Raw genomic sequence first — 22,558 nt, 5'->3', positions numbered from 1 at the left:
CCTTGGCTGGACTCATTTTCTTTGAAATTCTGGATGACCATTTCATTGCACATTCAACAAAAATCAGTCTACTTGAGGGAACAAAATGAAGAAACTGAAGCAGCCACTGTCACAGCTTTTTTATGCCCATTTTTGAAAATTATGTGCATAGTCAAGGAAAGTGACTTCAGGAAATGTTCAGCTACTTTTTTGCTGTGTACCGTTGGAAAATTTGCGAAGGTACTGTTATCTGACGGAAACACAAATTAAGTGAACTTTATGGGTTCGTTTGGGTACTGCACAGTGCATACCTCCTTGAAGTGGATTTCACAGGCAAGTGTACTGCCATGTTAGGAAACAAGTTGACATGGCAACTAGTATAGCAGAATTTATTCACACTACAAGGGCTGTTCAATAAAGAATGATCTCTCCTTTCCCCCACCCAATGTATCTTTACTCATCTTCATAATTTTGAAGGTCCTTTTCAAAGTAGTCTCCCATGAATGTGATGCACTTGTTCCAGCATTGCTGCCAGTCTTCAAAAACGTGCTGGAAACAATTTTTTGAGAGGTCCTTCAAAATCGTCTCCCCAGGCTTGCTTCTGATTATTGATAATGCCTCCCACGAAGGCGTTTTTTCATGTTAGGGAATTGAAAAAAGTCACATGGGGCTACATCCGGACTATAGGGAAGGTGAGGGATGCACTGCACATTGATTTTTGCAAGATATTCAGCAACAACATTGGCAATATGCACAGGGTGTATACGGTCCGGGAAAAATCCGAGCATTTTTTCATCCAAGAGAAAACCAGGAAACCCGGGAATTTTTCATTGTTTTAGTTTGCAGTTAAATTTTTGTAATTCTGGCTGGTTAGAACTGATACTCTAACAAAGGATATTACCGTATCCCGCTACTGCAGAATAATACTGCAGCAATAACACGAATGAGACAAAAAACTGAAAATAAAACTTCAGTTGCAAAAGAAATCTGCTACATATGACAACAAAACACAGTGCTCATACAACCATCTGCCAACAGCACTAATGTGTCAAAGGCTATAGGAAGACAATGCAATGCTTCATAACAACAAATTGCCTCCGATGAGCATGGTGTCACAACTGTTTACATCGAGGCCCATGAGAAAGACAGGCCGCAGCATGTACGTCACGGAGGTAGGCCTGACCTCTCTCACTTCAGCAGACAAACAGTGCTTCAACACCTCTTAACTCGTAACTAGCTGTTGATGTACAAACAAGAATTGCATATTCTACTGGAATCTGCTATTATGAAATCTTATTGTTCATTAGACCTCCAACGATCGGAAGTCCATAGGCCTACCAATAATTTGTTATGGCTGTACTGTGGTACAACAGAATTAAAATTGTGTCATTATAATTATTGCTTGCATGAGGCATCATGTAAAGATGTAATTCTCGGTAGTGCTTAAACACCTAACCACGAGTTACAGGTTTAGAAACGCACTTAGTCTGCTAAGCTGAGCAAGCGCATGAGCTCAGGCCTATCCTCGTGACATATGCGATGCAGCCTGTCTTTCTCGTGGGACTCGTGTTTACATTAGATTCGTTCGAGCAGTTGCGAGCGGGCTCATGTGCATGCGCAGTTGAGTCGCGCATTAGTAGTACCTTCTCCCGCTTCTGGATACAGAAGTGTAGCTGTTAGCTATATCACCAGTAGCAGCAAGCAGCCATATGCTACCTGGAAAAATTATGCTGGCACACTCACGTATGTGGAACAGGCCCAAATTTAGAAGCCTGTGGGGGGGGGGGGGGGGGGCTGTCTGTCCCCAGATGGCAATTTGTTTCACAAAACACCCAACATCCAGCACACGGTCTGTTGATTACTCGTATGATTTTAAAATGCATCCCTGCTGATTTTTTAATATTTTTGAACACATTCTAAGTTAATTTCTGAATGGATCATAAGTCGATTTTTCAGTGTATGCATAGTGCAGGTGATGTCTCTGCCAGAGGAATCCCAGTTGCATCTAGAAATAAACTTTCCTGCAGATAAAAGAGGTCGGGGCTATACTAGCTGATCGGAATAAAGCCAGATAGGTGAATGCCAATCTCTTGTTTGTTATGTGGTTGACTGCGTTTGCAAATGATCAGCTTTGTTATAATTACTAGCGAAATCCATAGATTCAGACTACCAGAATGGAAATAAACGACAAACAGGAATAACAGATAAAAAAAATTACGTATTATCTTCTCGGTGTATCCAAGAAAATGAAATTTTGACCGAGAAGTTTTGGCCAGATCGCTACACTAGTAAGAGCCAGATGCACGGTCCCCGGCTAGCAGCTGCTTAAGTTCAATTGTGGGAGTAGTGCAGAGAACGCGTTGTATGAACACGTAATAATGCCTAACCAGAGAATAAATGCGGGATAACTAAACCGGTGATTGTGGCAGGGTTAGTAAAGGTAACCAGAGAATGAGTCTTGACACTGGCAGGTATAGTTACAGAATTAGTGATAAGATTGTTTGTTAGAACAAGAAAGGAGAAGAAATGGGGTCATCACACAAATCATGGAAGAATATGACGATTCCAAATTTATACATAAATTTCATATTACTACTTTTTGATCTCAGGCTTGAGAAGCTGGAGCATATGAATAAAATTTGGAACTATTTCCTAACATAAAACTTTTTGCTTTTAGTAGGCATAATAGGCATTTGGTATTGTTACTTCATGAATTATATTCTCTCGTGCTATAAGAATGGCCATTTGTGCAAAAACACTCTCGTTTATTTGGTGTGTGTTACAATTGCTGCAATATTACACAGGCCTATTTCGTTTCATCTAGCAGACAGTGACAAAATAGACTAATCAGATCGTGAAATCACACCAGTCTTGGGTACTAACTGTGAAGTTTTTCAGTGTTAGACGACATTTCAATTTTTCATGTAGAATAACGTTTGACAAATTTTGATGAGGTAATAGATTCTTTCGCAGAAAGGAAAGCACACCATGTAAAGCTGTAGCAAGAGAGAGAGAGAAAAAAATGCTAGGACCTAAGCAGTAAAGAAATGTGTACTGTCTTGCTTATCTCTTGTCTTTATGGTTTTACGTATCCTACATTTCATTTTATGTCACACAAAAACAAGGCAGTAAAGAGTGCAAATTTTCTGAAGAGTTCTTGTTCTCCCGGTTACAAACAATCCCATCCAGTATAAATTGTGATGGTTTTTTTTTTTTTTTTTTTAAAAAAAAAAAAGATTGGCAGGATGTCAGTGTGACTGACTGGGAGCAGGAGAGGCACCACAGGGCATTTTAATTTCCGCTGTCATGAATCTAGTTTAGTTTGATGATATCCATTACAAAATATACACCTTTGAATTCCACAAAGCGAAATGCAGTGACACGTGATAGAAGAATGCCGTGTGAAGAAGCATGGAACTGCACTTTGGCTCACAGGAGACCAAATAACGTCTTACAATTCCTCGAACATATATCTTTTATGTACCAGACTGTTCATTAAGATGTGCACTACAAAATTCATATATTTTTGAAAAGTTGATTTTTTAAATCAAGGGGGGGGGGGGGGGGGGGGGTAGGAAATATTGTAGATCTGAGACAGATGCACAGAGTCGTCTTGAGTCGTAGTGGGGAGGTGGGTAGTCTCCACATCACCTGTGTTTACATTTAGTGATTTTGCTGTTTTCTCTTCGTATGCTGCTCTCACGTTACATGAAAACAAAACAGATTTCTGTGGCCTGGAGCTATCAAGAGGATTAAAATAAATTCACATAATTATGGAGAGCTAAAATTTGATTAATTTCAGGTCTTATTTTACTTCCACCTTTCTGGCTTGTCAAGCATTAAATGCCTTGCAGAACAATGAAATTATTTTTGTCGTTTAGCTAAAGAAATTTGGCTTTTATTAATATTTTCTGCTGAGGCAGTCCGTTTATTTGAAAGTGTTTAATTCCACACTGTCGGCTAGTTTCAACTGTTCGCTGGATTTCGGGGGCATGTTTTCATCTTCTAGCATGTATGGCAGTATGCCATAGTAAAGAACCAAACGTGAGATAATACAGTACTGGTACGCCAAGAAAATTTACATCCCAAAAACAACACTAAGAAGCATAATATCAGGTCGAGGCCTGCTTCATTGGGAATCTGGACATGTCAGTGTGTACTATAAGCTGAATTATGCATTTTAGTATGGTTCATGACATTCCGATGCTCTTGGAGTATCCTCTGATGTCTTGTTTCTTTTATGGCATAATGTAAGATCTTTTAATGTTTATGTGTATGAACATAGGGGCTCCCTGTGTAATCATAGCTGCGCAAGTGCGGCGACACCTGTTATCTGGCACTCTCTGGCAACTACTGAAATAAACATACTTCTAACAAGTCGCGGAAAAATGTTGCAAAATGTGGTTTGAAAAGCATTAAGCATAGTTAACGACGGCATTGTGTTGCACCACTCATTGCGTAGAATGAGTTGCACGCAAACAGCTTCGTATATGACTGTAGACACGGTGACACCAGTATACACTTCAGTTTCGTCATTTTGTGGGTTCCCAAGTCATCTCTGAAATTAAAGTTCTGCCAGCTGCATGTCACACGAGTTGTGATGGAGTTAAAGCTTGTTGCGTGTAATCGCTACATAAGAAGAAGAAGGAGAAAAAAAAATACGTTTAGATTCATGACTGGATGGAAAAAAGACGTCAGTTAGGTTGCTCAGCAACCTTGCTGAAATAATTTATAATGGATGGCCCACGAAGTTCTTTTACTTAGCTTAGAATGTTACCAGAACGGTTCACATTTCTTCTAAATAGAGTTAATTATGCAATAAGGAAAAGACACTGTAATGTATGAAGCAATGTCGCCAGAATTGAAATTACGTCACACGTTGCGTGCATCACAATCAAGAATACTTGGCATGCTAGAAGATGCAGTTTTAGTTGGTGGTCACTCTTTTTCATTAACACCAATAATTATTAACATAACAGTAATAATTTTTAACATTAACAGCAATAATTATTCGAAGCAAGCTGCATTAAGAAGAGAAAGGTTTGCAAACTACTGTCTCAAAGATAGATCTGTAGTGGAAATATTTCTAAATTCAAACATATGTGAATGGGTAGCATGGTACGACGTTTTGAATAAATGAATATTGAATAAAGCATGCAGCTTCTTGACTTATGTAGCTTTCCCTCCTGTCAACAAACCGAGCAAGGTGGCGCAGCGGTTAGCACACTGGACTCGCCTTCGGGAGGACAACGGTTCAATCACGCGTCCGGCCATCGATGATTTCCCTAAAACATTCCAGGAAAATGCCGGGATGGTTCCTTTGAAAGAGCACGGCTGACTTCCTTCCCTAATCCGATGAGACCAATGACCTCACTGGTCGCCTCCCTCAAAGCAACCCAAACCTGTAAACAATCGTCAAAAAAAAAAAAAAAAAAAAAAAAAGTCGGCCAACTCGAACCTTGGGATTTTAGTCTTGTAGATGAGAGCATTTCCACAGCCAGAATTGTATTTTTCTTAATTCAGTTGTATATGTGCTCCCAATTCAATAAATTTTGCCCTGCAGCTCAGATATTGTCAAACCATCTGTATTTTGATCGCACATGACGGTTTCAGGAGCAGCAATATGTTGCTTATATTTTTGTAATCGACATCACTGAAATCCCACAGACACATATACAAAGATATCCAAAAAGTGAACATTATTGTCCGTTCCTCACTTCATATTTCAGTTTGTCCGCACTCTGTGAACTCGCATAACCTCAAACTCATGCAACTAGTGTTGCCAACACGCTGAAAGTGTTCAGTTTCACCAATGAGTTGGGCAAACACGCAGCACACATATGGAGTGGCCGGTAGCGCAGTTGCTTACAACCTAGTGTCCTCGTGTAAACTAGGCTTTACTTTTCAAAGTAAATTTCCTTTTACGCAAGATGAATAATATGCGAGAATGTATATTGAACTTCTGAAATCACAGAGCGGTTGACTGTGATTTAAAAATCAGCTTTAGCGGACGAGCAATTTAGAAGAATTTTGAGCCCAGAAGATCAGACGTTATGTCATTATTAAACATTTTACTGGCACTTTTGTGTTATGTACCTTAAGTGTAACACGCACAAAGCTTCTCTTGCAGCTTATTAATCTATAGATAGTGGGGAGCGAGCGTGGTGATTACGACAATAATCACTCACACTCCCATCACTTACTATGAATACTTCTATTCTCGCAGCGTATATACAATGCGTGTAGCATAGAGTTCGTACTTCAGAGAAAAGATATGGCAAAGTCATAGTTGTTCCGCTGTGGTAGGGTATTATTGGGGGGTGAGCCAATGATTCTACTTCCCCACAAATCTTGAGAGACCAATATTATATGTGAAAGCTTCTTGTAGCAACATTATGTATATTAATTTAAACAATTAACTTTTCCTATTTGTGTGTTTGCGCTACTTAAGTGATGTTGCTATTGGCTGACGACATCACGTGTTGTATACTCTGAATATCTGCTGTCATCGGCTGGCGAGATGATGTGGCATCAGCTGTGACTGGCTTACAAAAGTGCATTGCAATCTCAATTTCAATGCTTCAGAAAGTAACATGCAGTGTTTTGTGGGATTTGCATTTATACTTTCGTAATATGAAAATATACAGTGTACATCTACATCTACATCTACATCTACATTTATACTCCGCAAGCCACCCAACGGTGTGTGGCGGAGGGCACTTTACGTGCCACTGTCATTACCTCCCTTTCCTGTTCCAGTCGCGTATGGTTCGCGGGAAGAACGACTGTCTGAAAGCCTCCGTGCGCGCTCTAATCTCTCTAATTTTACATTTGTGATCTCCTCGGGAGGTATAAGTAGGGGGAAGCAATATATTCGATACCTCATCCAGAAACGCACCCTCTCGAAACCTGGCGAGCAAGCTACACCGCGATGCAGAGCGCCTCTCTTGCAGAGTCTGCCACTTGAGTTTATTAAACATCTCCGTAACGCTATCACGGTTACCAAATAACCCTGTGACGAAACGCGCCGCTCTTCTTTGGATCTTCTCTATCTCCTCCGTCAGACCGATCTGGTACGGATCCCACACTGATGAGCAATACTTAAGTATAGGTCGAACGAGTGTTTTGTAAGCCACCTCCTTTGTTGATGGACTACATTTTCTAAGCACTCTCCCAATGAATCTCAACCTGGTACCCGCCTTACCAACAATTAATTTTATATGATCATTCCACTTCAAATCGTTCCGCACGCATACTCCCAGATATTTTACAGAAGTAACTGCTGCCAGTGTTTGTTCCGCTATCATATAATCATACAATAAAGGATCCTTCTTTCTATGTATTCGCAATACATTACATTTGTCTATGTCAAGGGTCAGTTGCCACTCCCTGCACCAAGTGCCTATCTGCTGCAGATCTTCCTGCATTTCGCTACAATTTTCTAATGCTGCAACTTCTCTGTATACTACAGCATCATCCGCGAAAAGCCACATGGAACTTCCGACGCTATCTACTAGGTCATTTATATATATTGTGAAAAGCAGTGGTCCCATAACACTCCCCTGTGGCACGCCAAAGGTTACTTTAACGTCTGTAGACGTCTCTCCATTGATAACAACATGCTGTGTTCTGTTTGCTAAAAACTCTTCAATCCAGCCCCACAGCTGGTCTGATATTCCGTAGGCTCTTACTTTGTTTATCAGGCGACAGTGCGGAACTGTATCGAACGCCTTCCGGAAGTCAAGAAAAACAGCATCTACCTGGGAGCCTGTATCTAATATTTTCTGGGTCTCATGAACAAATAAAGCGAGTTGGGTCTCACACGATCGCTGTTTCCGGAATCCATGTTGATTCCTACATAGTAGATTCTGGGTTTCCAAAAACGACATGATACTCGAGCAAAAAACATGTTCTACAATTCTACAACAGATCAACATCCGGGATACAGGTCTATAGTTTTGCGCATCTACTCGACGACCCTTCTTGAAGACTGGGACTATCTGTGCTCTTTTCCAATCATTTGGAACCCTCCGTTCCTCTAGAGACTTGCGGTACACGGCTGTTAGAAGGGGGGCAAGTTCTTTGGCGTACTCTGTGTAGAATCGAATTGGTATCCTGTCAGGTCCAGTGGACTTTCCTCTATTGAGTGATTCCAGTTGCTTTTCTATTCCTTGGACACTTATTTCGATGTCAGCCATTTTTTCGTTTGTGCGAGGATTTAGAGAAGGAACTGCAGTGCGGTCTTCCTCTGTGAAACAGCTTTGGAAAAAGGTGTTTAATATTTCAGTTTTACGTGTGTCATCCTCTGTTTCAATGCCATCATCATCCCGTAGTGTCTGGATATGCTGTTTCAAGCCACTTACTGATTTAACGTAAGACCAGAACTTCCTAGGATTTTCTGTCAAGTCGGTACATAGAATTTTACTTTCGAATTCACTGAACGCTTCACGCATAGCCCTCCTTACGCTAACTTTGACATCGTTTATCTTCTGTTTGTCTGAGAGGTTTTGGCTGCGTTTAAACTTGGAGTGGAGCTCTCTTTGCTTTCGCAGTAGTTTCCTAACTTTGTTGTTGAACCACGGTGAGTTTTTCCCGTCCTTCACAGTTTTACTCAGCACGTACCTGTCTAAAACGCATTTTACGATTGCCTTGAACTTTTTCCATAAACACTCAACATTGTCAGTGTCGGAACAGAAATTTTCGTTTTGATCTGTTAGGTAGTCTGAAATCTGCCTTCTATTACTCTTGCTGAACAGATAAACCTTCCTCCCTTTTTTTATATTCCTATTAACTTCCATATTCAGGAATGCTGCAACGGCCTTATGATCACTGATTCCCTGTTCTGTACATACAGAGTCGAAAAGTTCGGGTCTGTTTGTTATCAGTAGGTCCAAGATGTTATCTCCACGAGTCGGTTCTCTGTTTAATTGCTCGAGGTAATTTTCGGATAGTGCACTCAGTATAATGTCACTCGATGCTCTGTCCCTACCACCCGTCCTAAACATCTGAGTGTCCCAGTCTATATCTGGTAAATTGAAATCTCCACCTAAGACTATAACATGCTGAGAAAACTTATGTGAAATGTATTCCAAATTTTCTCTCAGTTGTTCTGCCACTAATGCTGCTGAGTCAGGAGGTCGGTAAAAGGAACCAACTATTAACCTAGTTCGGTTGTTGAGTGTAACCTCCACCCATAATAATTCACAGGAACTATCCACTTCTACTTCACTACAGGATAAACTACTACTAACAGCGACAAACACTCCACCACCGGTTGCATGCAATCTATCCTTTCTAAACACCGTCTGTACCTTTGTAAAAATTTCGGCAGAATTTATCTCTGGCTTAAGCCAGCTTTCTGTACCTATAACGATTTCGGCTTCGGTGCTTTCTATCAGCGCTTGAAGTTCTGGTACTTTACCAACGCAGCTTCGACAGTTGACAATTACAGTACCGATTGCTGCTTGGTCCCCGCATGTCCTGACTTTGCCCTGCACCCGTTGAGGCTGTTGCCCTTTCTGTACTTGCCCAAGGCCATCTAACCTAAAAAAAACCGCCCAGCCCACGCCACACAACCCCTGCTACCCGTGTAGCCGCTTGTTGCGTGTAGTGGACTCCTGACCTATCCAGCGGAACCCGAAACCCCACCACCCTATGGCGCAAGTCGAGGAATCTGCAGCCCACATGGTCGCAGAACCGTCTCAGCCTCTGATTCAGACCCTCCACTCGGCTCTGTACCAAAGGTCCGCAGCCAGTCCTGTCGACGATGCTGCAGATGGTGAGCTCTGCTTTCATCCCGCTAGCGAGACTGGCAGTCTTCACCAAATCAGATAGCCGCCGGAAGCCAGAGAGGATTTCCTCCGATCCATAGCGACACACATCATTGGTGCCGACATGAGCGACCACCTGCAGATGGGTGCACCCTGTACCCTTCATGGCATCCGGAAGGACCCTTTCCACATCTGGAATGACTCGCCCCGGTATGCACACGGAGTGCACATTGGTTTTCTTCCCCTCTCTTGCTGCCATTTCCCTAAGGGGCCCCATTACGCACCTGACGTTGGAGCTCCCAACTACCAGTAAGCCCACCCTCTGCGACTGCCCAGATCTTGCAGACTGAGGGGCAACCTCTGGAACAGGACAAGCAGCCATGTCAGGCCGAAGTTCAGTATCAGCCTGAGACAGAGCCTGAAACCGGTTCGTCAGACAAACTGGAGAGGCTTTCCGTTCAGCCCTCCGGAATGTCTTTCGCCCCATGCCACACCTTGAGACGACCTCCCACTCTACCACAGGTGAGGGAGCAGCCTCAATGCTGGCAGTATCCCGGCAACCACAGTCGTAGTCCGATCAGGGGATGCGTGGGACGAGCTGGCCGTCCCCGACAAACCCCCATCCGGACCCCCACAGTGATGCCCATTGGCAACAGCCTCAAGCTGTGTGACCGAAGCCAGCACTGCCTGAAGCTGGGAGCGAAGGGATGCCAACTCAGCCTGCATCCGAACACAGCAGTTGCAGTCCCTATCCATGCTAAAAACTGTTTTGCAAAGAACATCTGAACTAATCTACGGAGAGCTCAAACAAATCAACAAAATTTAAACGGTTATTAAATTACAAGATTGCCTAGTAAATGCAGTAATGCTGCTACTTGCGCACTGCTGACACTCCTCGGCGGCAGAAGGAGACTACGCGAATTTACACTATTCGGGTACTAAAACGCAATGCTACAACTCTCAAATACTATAATACGCCCGAAATTTATGAATTAAGCAATGCAAGTACCAAAAACACGCAAAGAAATTAGGAATTAAACTATGTAACAAATGAGTGAGCTAGGAGTATACGACTTGCTGCTGCAGCTGCTTATCCAACGGCGGCAGGGAGCACACTGACTGTGACCAACCGACACTGGCCGTTCAAAACAAAAACAGAAGACAAACGACTACGCGAATTTACACTATTCAGGTACTAAAACGTGATGCTACAACTCTCAAATACTATAATACGCCCGAAATTTATTAATGTTGCTGCACATGAAAGATCTTTCCAAAAACGCCCCCCCCCCCCCCCCGGAGTTTCATTTTCTAAAGTGCTGAGAAATTCTACGACCATGTATAAAACCATAGAACCATAGCCATTCAAAGGATTAGTAACTTTTACAGTTTCGAGGGAAAGTATATTGCTGTTCACTCTCAGGAAAAAAAAGATGTAGCCAAGTTTCATCAGCAGTGATTACATTTGAAAGAAACTCCAGAACTTCCTCTAACATCAACTTTAACTGCATGCAGACCTGCACGTGAATGTCCTTTTGTTCAGGAATCAACAGTCTTGGAACCCATCACGCACAAACACGTGTCGTGTAATTTTTCTGTCACTAACATGTGGGTGGCATCCAATGAAATGTTCACTATTTCAAAATGTGATCTTAAGGTAATTCATTGATCCTCACTCACAATGACAGCAGCAGTGTTGCTTTCTTCAGTAAGTGAAGGAACTGGAGCATCGGATTCACCTTCTTTTGAAATTGATTGTCTCCCTTCTTTAAACATTTTAAACCACCTTCGAGCTGTGCTGTAGGGAAGAACAGACTCTCCATAGGCCTCCTATAACATTGTATAGGCCTCAGCTGAAGATTTGTTGAGACGAAAGCAGAATTTCAAAGCCACATATTGTTCCTTGTGTGTTACCTCCATTCCAGCGGCAGGCGATACTGAACCTGTCTGACCTTGCCTCCCTCTCACAGGCGATAACCAGGAGTCCCAACAGTGAAACTACTATGGCGTGTTTGTTGCACATTAAGCTAACAGAGTATCATAATATTAAATTTTAGTACGAGAAGTTATTGAGCTTGAGGTGGGAAACTTAAATTTACTAGAACATTTCATCTAACAAATTCATTGCAAATACAATTAATGAATTGTTTTGCTTTTCTTCCACATTTATTTAAGTTACGTTGTTCGTTGACTGTTAGTGTGCCATGAACATTAGACCCAAAATTACTGCCTTGTCAGAACTATGTAAAGAATCTCCAGGCCCATTATCAACTGCAGAAGTCTCATCTTCATCACCAGTAAAGCCTGCAAAGGATGAATCAAATGAGAGAGGGGATAAGGCAGTTCTGTGTTGATGATAAATTCATGTATTTTCTGAATCTATTCCCCCCCCCCCCCCTTTCCCCAATATTAGAAATCATCTGAACAGGATTCTTCTAGAATGTGCAGGATCTCTTCTGCCTCATTCAGTTGCCGTTTAGCCATTTTACTACTGAAGAAATTCGGAAAAAAATCTTTTGTTGGATACTACCATGGCAAATGTTTTATAAATGAGCACAACTTGAAAGCAAATTGTATAAGCCATTACGTAAAGTAAAAAATGAGTCAGTATGGAACATGTTACTCCCCAAAATGCATCTATATAAATGTCAATACCTTATTGCATTGTAGATTGCAAAAGAAGAATGCCCTGGATTTCACCAGAATACACTTGTCAACAAATTAACAAAGATACACGGTGCAGCAGATGTTACTGAGAAGGTGTTGTAGCCAGTTTTTTTAAAACAGAATCGAGACTGCCATATTATGCCTTACACGGTGCAAGTTCTCTGGAACACTCAGAGCTGAGTGCATCTTTTCCTTCAGAAGGCATTGTCTTGCTGTTTCATTCACCAATGCCCGAGCATTATTGCTCATGCAAGTCAAGAGCAGTAGTTGTTTGGGTGTCATATGGAATGGTTGTGTGGGGTCATGTCACACCAAAAATACATGCGCAGTTTGCAGATGTTGATATGATATGTGTTTGGAAGTTTTCTATTTATGGTAGAGCAGTACTGCATGATTAATCAGTTTATTTGTGGAGGGTCCATTACACACAAAATCAGTTAAAGAATCAGTATTGTCAGTTTTTTAATCTATCATGAACGGTTGAAGCCTGATAGTCTAATTTGGAAAAGTAACACTGCAATGGGAGACGTCATTGTGACAGTAGAACTAAATTTATCTGCTAGTATTAGCATGTTTGGGTGTAACCATAGTTAATATGTTATGAATTAAATTAACAGACGAAGTAAATTGTATGAACTGTTACCCTTTCAAAGCAACCTTTACACCTAAAATTGAAGAATGATAATATTCAAAAAGAAAAGAGACATGTTTTTGTTTTAGGCAACACTATCAGGTTCCATACAAAGTGTGCTCTCTCTGTTAACCATCTCTTATTCATGTCTGAGCCCTGCAAAGAAAACTGTTTCAATTACAAATCAGCAAAAAAGTTGTGGAAAGAACATTACAAGCTTTCCTCACGTAGTATAACTGTCATAAGATAATTATGAATTGTAGTGTTCAGTGCCTGTTTTTGTGTAAATCTACCTTTATTTTAAAATAACATGAATGTAGCATTGAATGTACCACTATTCATTTCAATCTTTCTGTTTTCCAGAGGACGAGAAAGGACCTGAATATGAATTTGGAATTACTGGATTAGCTAACAAACGGGAACTTCTGCAGACTGGAGATCCAGTTACATTTCAAGTAGATACTGAAGGCAGAGCAACAAATATATCAGCTATACGCAAGAAAAGAAGGGCTACAGTTAATGCTGTGAAAGGTAATTGGTGTATTCAATTATTTGTAATGTGTGTTTATAAGAGAAAGTAGTATGAATGAAGTGTGAATGAGGTGACCACCAGCCATATACTGCCATCTGCACAAGTTAAGACACACCAACGTGAGACTTCTTAGTCCACCTTCAACAGCATTTGTTGGCAGAAATCTTTTGTATTGGTCTTCTGTATTGAATATGTTTGGTGCATAATATTAACAGCTAAAGAATGGCTCGGCAAACGCATTTGGATGACATTAAGTGAGGCAGGTCCATTGGCAGATTGGAGACCATACTGTCAGTGCAAGGGGGACCAAGCATTGAAATGTCATGTTCACAGTTTTTGAGTAGATGGAAGGAAGAAGTAATGGCAAGATAGGATCATAAGCTACAACGCAGAACCAGTATCGCCAGTTTGAGATATGAGCTGAAAGTATTCCAGCTGACAAAATACATACCCTACATTGTGACCTCCTGATAGCCCGTGAATTGCGCATCTCCCACAAGAATGAGCAGTGTTCTCAGTCCAGAAATTAGTGTTCTGTAGGCTTTCAGACCTACCAAAGGGATTCCCCTAACAAAGACACAACATAGCAGATGTGATGTTCTGCTCACACCCATGTAGACCCAAAAATTGTGAGATTGTGGTCTCTTCATAGACAATTCGCTATTGAGCCTGGAGAGGAAATGCGTAAATCATTGACTCCTTTCCACATGGCCGTTTTAGCCTAATGTTTGATAGTGGTGTTCATCTGACCACTACTTACCCCAGTTTGGGTAAGGAGATTTCATCATCATCATCTTCTTCTTCTTCTTCTTCTTCTTCTTCTTCTTCTTCTTCTTCCTCCTGTGTACACTTTTAAACAGGGTTTTTTTTTTTTTTTTTTTTAATAGAGCTTCATATTGTCATTACTGGGGAAAATATATTCATCAACAAGTTTATTCTCTACATTAAATGTGTTAAAATGTCTTTCCTCCTAGACAGACACTGATATATGGAAAGCTGTAGAATATTTACATCTTGTCACACAATACAGTCCCAAGCCTTGATTTGATTCACAGTTTGCAACAACTTCGCTTATTTTACTGTGAAGAACTTTGCCCTTTAACCTGCTTTATACGCGTGACCTCTTAAACTTCAAATGGGTTCTCCCAGAGTATATATTAGTGGAGCACTCCACCTGACTTCTGGCAACCACATCTGATGCTTACAATCGACTGAGAAGGAAGTACTGAGCATTTTGTTTATGGTGTTCGCCTCTATTTGCAAATAACTTAAGTTGCATATGAATGCTTAAAACTTTGTGCTTCTATGCACGCATCTTTTGGAGTGTGGCTCCTGCTCTGTATTCTCCAGACCTTGATCTTGTCTCATTTGGATTATGGTTGCCATGGTTTATGGCATAGCTCCACCTTCAGTTTGAAATTGTTAGACAGATGTTGAGATAACACACTTCACGTAAAAGAAAAGCTACTACAATTGTTTAGTAGTGGAAAGGCGTTGGGAACAAATGAGATATCTATAAGGTTCTATAAAGTTCGTGCGGAGGAACTTCTAGCAGCAGTGTATCGTAGATTGTTGGAGCAATGAAAGGCACCTAGTGACTTTAAAAAAAGTGCAGCTCAGTCTTGTTTTTTCAAAAAGAGTTGTAGGGCAGATGCACATATTCATAGGCCTATATTGTTGACATCAATCTGTTGTAGAACTAAGGGACACTTTTTATGCTCAAGAATTATGACATTTTTGGAGAATCAAAATCTCCTGTAAAAATGAAGATGGATTCAGCAAACAGAAATCTTGTGAAACTCAACTCTCTGTTCCACCACGAGATCCATAGCACTCTAGACAACAGTGATCATGTTGATGCCATGTTCCTTGACTTCAGGAAGACATTTGACACTCTCCTTCACTGCCATTTAGTGAAGAAAAAAAGGTGAGTTTACCTAGTATTGGACCAGATCTGTGACTAGATTCAAGACTTCCTTGCCGATATAACTTAACATGGCACTCTCAAGAGAACAACATACTGTAGGTAGATGTAAAGGTAATTTCCGGAGTACCCTAGGGAAGCATGAGGGGACTGTTACTGTTTACTATGAATATAATTGATGTAGTAGAGTGTATCAGAAGTACTTTTAAAGCTGTTCACAGATGATGCAGTTGTGTACAAGAAAGTAGCAATGCCAGAAGACAATATTGATTTGCAGAATAACTGCTGACAATGGATGAATGGTGCACAATTTAAATTACGTTTGGAGTGGGGCAGTGTGGTTAGTTTGGGTATCTCCCACTGTACACCGAGTCTAAGGAACGTTTTTCCCTACCTCCTTCAAGAGCTGCCTTGGTCATCCCTGTTTTAATTGGTTTTAAATGTGGTTAGCCCCTTCTTTCTGCCACACCCTATTTTCCATTTTAGGAGTGGGACTCCAGTGAGTAGTGACTGCTGTTCTCCCATTTTTAACACTTTCAATGTAACATTTTCTCTGTAAAGTGTCAGGGTGGACAGTTGTAGGAAGGACAATCTCCATTGCATGCAGAGCCCAAGGGGACACTTGCTTGTCGCTTTGCTCCAACCACCTACTGATCTGATTACTTTTTTCGCATTATTCTATTATTGTCATTCTAGCTGATACCCATTACTTCTTAGACTTCTCAATTTTACTATTACAAATGTTCCAGCTAGAAGACATTCTTTACTCTGTAGCTGTCTTTGCCCTTACCTGGTTGGCTGGGGGCCAGAGGAAAGTAGGCTTCCTCCAACCACGGTTATTCTAAATGATGGACCCATGTTCAGAACTTCGTATTTATTTAAATACAAATCCAAAATGAACAAGTTTTATAGCAGTGAAAAGAGGAAGTTTCAAAGTTTTTTCATAATGTTTGATATTAGTTTAATAAATGTAATAATTTGTATTTAGTTTTAATCATTATTTAATAATTATAAATGTTCAGTGTAACCAATGTTGGCAGCACGGCAAACATTGATTGGTAACCAATCTTTTCCCACACACGCTAAAGTGTGTCTGCTGTTACTGAGCACATGGCAGCAGTGATCCAATTCCGCAGATCATTCAGAGTTTTTGGTAGAGGCAGTACATACAGTTTCCTTCCCCGTAAGGAATAGTAGCAAGGTGAGAGATCAGGAGATCTGGGCGGCCAGAAGTGCTGAGCCAGGTCCTAAAGTCCACTGCGACTGATCCAGCACTGAGGAAGGGAGTCATTCAAAAAGTCTCATACATTGCTGTGCCAATGGGGCAGAGCTCCTTCCTGTTGGTAATTGAAGTTCTGGGAATCTTCAGTAACTTGAGGGAACAGCCATTGTCCCAACATATCCATGTACATGATTCCTTTTACTGTTCTTTCCTCAGAGCAAAATGGTCCATAAACCTTTGTACGGGATACGGCACAGAACACGTTGCTCTTTGGTGAGTCTCTTTCATGTTACAATGGTGAATGTGGGTTTTTCAAACCCCATATGCGAACACTGTGTCTGTTAACTTGTCCACGAAGGTTGAATGTTGCTTCATCGTTAAAAATTACATGCTGTATAGAAATGCGTCATCCTCCATCTTTGCTAGCACATAACCACAAAATGCGAGATTCTTCTCTTTGTCATTGGGGTTGAGAGCCTGCACAAGTTGTAATTGGTAGGACTTGTACAGCAAACGCCGTCTCAGAATTTTCCATACAGTTGGTTTTGGGGGTATTCCAAGTTCTCGACTGGCTCTATTGGTATACTTACTGGTACTGCACACAAAGCTTTCCTGAATCTGTTGGACATCATCTTCTGACATGTGGTCGGCCTGTGCATTTTCCTTTGCACACACTGCCAGTCTGTTTAAATTGCTTAAACTAATGGCTAATGCTTTTGCGAGTTGGTGGTTCAATACTGAATTTGGTACAAAGTGCTCCACAGTTGCCATCTCACTCATAACTGACAGTGAAATTGAATGGCGGCCCTATTGCTGCGCGAACTCTATTGGTCGCTTCTGAAACCATCACTGCCCAGCTGCTGTTTCCTGCCAAAAATTTTGAAACTTCCTCTTTTCATTGGTTTAAAGCTTGTTCATTTTGGATTTGTCTTTGAATATATATGAATTTTTGAAAATGGTCCATCATTTAGAATAACCGTGCATAATCATCTTCGACAATTCCATGAATTGTAATCCTTGAGATTTCTTCTCTCTTTCATAACACCATTTCAGGTATCAAGTCCAAAGTCCCAAAAGCCCTACAGGATCATTTTCATAATTCTTTTGTTGAATTATGAATATATTGTGGGTGCAGTACTTGCATTGGGAAGAAATACGCATTTCATTATTCATATAATGATGTTAGTTTCAGCTCTACTTTGGCTGACCAACTTTTGCTTTGATGTGCTTGTAACCAGAACTAGCAATCACTCACTCATCTGGAGGTGTAAGAACTTTATTGCAGGTGTAGCGTCTACTGGCAACCTTGCTAATTGATAGAAATGAGGTGTCACATGCAAATGAAACCCGATTTTACCAACTCAGAAATGTAGTTTTACAGAGTACACAACTCAAAAATAGTCGCCAAACTTTTTGGCACATTTATCCCATTGCGACACTAGCCGGCAGATTTCATCCTTGAAAAGCTAGTAGGTTGTTGTCAGATCGAGGGCTGGACCCAGTCACACACTTTGTTGTCAGTTGTGAATCAATGTCCGTAAATAGCTTGTTTTAGAGGTCCAAACAGATGAAAGTCAAACGGTGAAAGGTCGGGACTGTATGGTGGATATTCCAGCCGTTTCCCACTGAAACTGCTGCAGTGTCATCTTCACCGGATTGGCTGTGTGTGGGCAGGCATTATCATGCAGGAGGATAACACCATTGAACAACATGCCTCGGCGTTTTGACTTGATGGGTCGTCATAGGTTCTGTAAAGTGGCTTGATAACACTGAAGCAATCTCCTTTGTAGACGGATTGCACTTCCCTAGTATTCTACTAATTAACCGAAGTCTGCCACCTGCTTTACCCAAGAATGAGCCTATGTGATCATTCCATTTCATATCCATACAAATTCTTACACCTAGGTATTTGAATGAGTTGGCCAATTCCAATAGTAACTCGTTGATGTTATACTCATAGGATACTACGTTTTTTGTTATGTAAAGTGCAAAATTTTACATTTCTGAACATTTAAAGCAAGTTGCCAATCTCTGCTGCACCACTTTGAAATCTTACCAAGATCTGACTGAATATGTTCGCAGCTTCTTTCTGTTAGGACTTATTACAGATAATTGCATCATCTGCAAAAAGCATGATTTTGTTATTAATGTTGTCTTGCAAGGTCGTTAATATACAATGTGAAAGCATGGATCCCAACACACTTCAACACACTTCCCTGGGACACACCCAAAGCTACTTCTGCATCTGATGAGGACTTTCCATCCAAGATAACATGTTGCATCCATCCTCCCTACCAAAAAATCATCAGTCCAGTCACAGATTTCACTTGATATCCCATATGACTGCACTTTTGACACTAAGCGTATCACACCTGTAGAGACATCCGTCAAGTTCACTGTATTTTCCTGGTTTAGTCCTTTCTCTTTCCAGCCAACTGCGTTGGCAAAAATTCTAAGTTTATTCTCTTCTTTCACCTATCCACTGATTGTTCCTTCAGGAACACTACACTTGCATTATAAGCTTGCTTTAGTTCTACTGTTCTCCACACGATCAATGATCTTTAGTACTCACAGAATATGCTTTCTGTTTCTGTGATATCATAATAACCACACAAAAATCTAGACAGTTAATGAACAATTTATGCTCCATGTGATGGTTGTGCTCATTTTGTTTATTGCCAGGTACTGTTGCATAGCCACTTTGTTTACTGTGTCACAGTGTTAACCATGAGATGAGTATTCAAAGCTTCTCACCAGCAATAACCCTAGTATGTTGATAAGACAATCCAAACTTTTTCATTAGACACATCTGTTTTGGTTATTATTTAGAGGGCTTGGAGGTTGCAGCAGTAAATTAAAGCGCAGAGAGTCTACATGCAGACTGTAATAACATTTTTCCAAATTTGTAAAACAGGCTGCGAGAGCAAAAATGATTCATAAATGATATTTTATTTTGGGGAACATACTTGATACTGCATTTTATCCAAAAGCATGGTATATCAGACTGCGGTATATCAGACTTCTACTGTATTGTGACTAGTAAGTGTTCTATAACACTACATCGGAATAAATCCAAGATATGCTTTATCTCACAATTTGTTTTCTCCATTAAGTATGATCTGAGGATATCAGTTTGCTAGGAAACTCGTCATTCTCATCATGAAGCTGGTCCAGGTATTCCATAAACTTGTATTTTGTTCAGCGGTCAACAGTGTTGGACTGTACTGAAATATTGTGGAAGTCAAATAACATGGCATCAACAGGGGTGCCATTATCTACAGGTTCCTGTATCTCATGAGCAAGCAGAAGCAGAATGAGTCAGATTTCACAAGGTTACTGTGTGCGGAGTCTGTGTTTATTTCTACAGAGAAGTTTTTTAATAGCCAAAAATACTATAAGCTCAAATGTAAGACATGTTGTACAACAGTTTGAGATAAGTAATGTAGAACTATAGTTAAATGCTTGTGTTCAATCAGGCTTCTGTTGTGAAAAGGCCACTGTAATATTGTTATGTTGTATGTGTGTCATTATTACACATTGTACTTGTCATGATTTGGACAGGAACTAACCCTTGAAATTCAACTAAAGTGTTGTGTGAATGTTCATTTTCCTGTTTTATTGAAAAAATGGGCTGTAATTAGTGAAGAATGAGATACTGCCAATTATGGAGTGAAATTTTCACATTGTTTTGTACTGTATCTATTGTTTTAATGTCTTAATCAATGAAATGATTCTTATGCCTTGTCATTTACTATATTATGCTTGCTGCCAATGACTGTTCTGCCATATGAACTGATTTAAAAAAGCTATTTTCAGGAATGAGAAGAGAGACTTAAAACCATCAGTTGCCATTTTCTAGTGAAATGTAGATTGTGTTGCCCTATGCAGCAAGTGTGTGTATGATGTAAACTTCCATGAATGCTGTGAGATAAAGCTATCTGTGTTTCAATCCTCTTCAGTAATATCTACTTCTGCCGTTCTTCATTCCCCACGATTCCCTCCCTCCCATCAAAGTGTCCTCTCTCCCTCCCTCCCACCATCCATCTTTCCCACCGTCCCCTCTCACCTACCTTCCCTGACATCCCTCGTGCCTTCACCTTTCTCCACCTCCTTCTCTCTCGAGTATTGTGGTTACTCGCACAAGAAGTGAACAGGTTTGCAATATTCTAAATACATTTTCTGTACATTTTGTAGGTCTCTTTGGATTTCTGGCATATGAACTTGATGAAGGAAAGAATCTGTTTTTCCACATGTCTGAAGTAAAAGATGGTGTAACACTTCAGCCTGGAGATCAAGTAGAATTTGTTATTGTAACTAATCAGAGAACAGGCAAATCCTCTGCTTGCGATGTTACTAAAATTGGGTAAGTTGTATGCTGTATAGTGGTAATTTCATAAAGCATGTAAACAAACTTTATTCTGTTGAATTGGTTGTTCTCTCTCTCTCTCTCTCTCTCTCTCTCTCTCTCTCTCTCTCTGTCGGACATACCATTTATCAACATAAGTCATTATTTTATTCGGTGGCTACATTTCAACTTTGCAGGGGGTGTTCTTTCGCCAATAAGAAATGCATCTGCACAAAAGAATACTGTCAAAAAAAAACCATGTTTGTTTGTGTAATAAGTATAAATTAATTTAATCTTCAATTTCATAATATGTCAGTATGGAAATGATTGAGATAAACTTCTTCCTTAAGTTTCAAACTTCTTCCTTGTTTTTAAACTAAATATGTGAGTACTTAACAGCATCATATCCATCAGAACAAATTTGGATGTCTTTATATCTGCTGCATTGAACCATTTCTGTCTGTCTACTATTTCACCTGTTTTTCACTGTCTACTTCATAGAAACCATTTACCTAACAAACAGGCAATAAAGTGGTTTGTAGTTAAATACCTAGTCACAAGAAGCTGTGTCTCACCAGAACCTAGCTTTCCTGTATTTGAATGTGTGAATATTCTCTTTTGTCTTTTGACAATATTATGAAAAGTATAGTTGGTACTCACCATAAAGGAGAGATACTGAGTCACACATAGGCACAACAAAAAGACTGTCGAAAAATGAGCTTTCAGCCAACTAGGTCTTTGTCAAAAATAGACACCCCCCCCCCCCCCCCCACACACACACACACACACACACACACACACACACACACGTTCGCTCATGTGCGCGACCACAGTCTGTAGCAGCTGAAGCCAGAGTTTGTCAAATCTGACTTGAAACCTCTACATAGAAGTCTATCAAAGAAAGAAAGAATTCTAACATCACATTTAATTTTTCTTATCAACATAAAACTATTGCCAAAACTATGTGTTTTCTGAGGACTTTGCACGTTTGCAAAATAGCCAGCAATACTAGGAGCTTCTGTATTCGGGTTCGCTGTGATCGTCATCCCATCTTGAAGACGTGTCATCCCACAGCATGATTCTCCACAGTTAAATAAACCAGTAATATTTGTTCTATGCTGTATGATAACTTATTTTCTGGTTTTCATATGAGAACTATCGTTCATCATTAAGAATACGTAGGGGTACACATCATTCCTCTGGAATGGTGTGTAACACAGCAGACTGTGGGAAGGTGAAAGTAAGCCAAGATCAGTAGATCAACATTCTGGACATAGCTATCTCCTGAAAGTCACAAAGACAGACAAGACAGTCTTTGTTCATCAGTAACATGATTTTTCCATTGGTATGAGGCTCTGTCATTGTCTGGTGTACAACTGTCAGTTTGTCACATTTTGTGTGTGTTTCACCACCTTTCAAGAGAAAAATTGGAATGTAGGTAGGAAACTGTCCTCATTTAAGGATTCATTATAAGTGTAATGCACATTA

General features: G+C 40.5%; 1 protein-coding gene across 1 annotated transcript in view; it reads left to right on the top strand.

The window, feature by feature from the left end:
- LOC126481170 (cold shock domain-containing protein E1-like) overlaps positions 1–22,558 on the top strand; it is a 72,123-nt gene that overhangs the window by 27,814 nt on the left and 21,751 nt on the right. Inside the window, exons 12-13 of the mRNA XM_050104738.1 lie at positions 13,411–13,578; positions 20,920–21,088. Of these exons, the coding sequence (XP_049960695.1) occupies positions 13,411–13,578; positions 20,920–21,088 (337 nt within the window). The remainder of the gene's footprint in view (positions 1–13,410; positions 13,579–20,919; positions 21,089–22,558) is intronic.

This window comes from Schistocerca serialis, chromosome 5 (assembly GCF_023864345.2).
Source record: "Schistocerca serialis cubense isolate TAMUIC-IGC-003099 chromosome 5, iqSchSeri2.2, whole genome shotgun sequence".
Taxonomy (NCBI): Eukaryota; Metazoa; Arthropoda; class Insecta; order Orthoptera; family Acrididae; genus Schistocerca; species Schistocerca serialis.
Note: the sequence above shows the minus strand (reverse complement) of the source record. Positions and strands in the feature narration are given on the sequence as shown.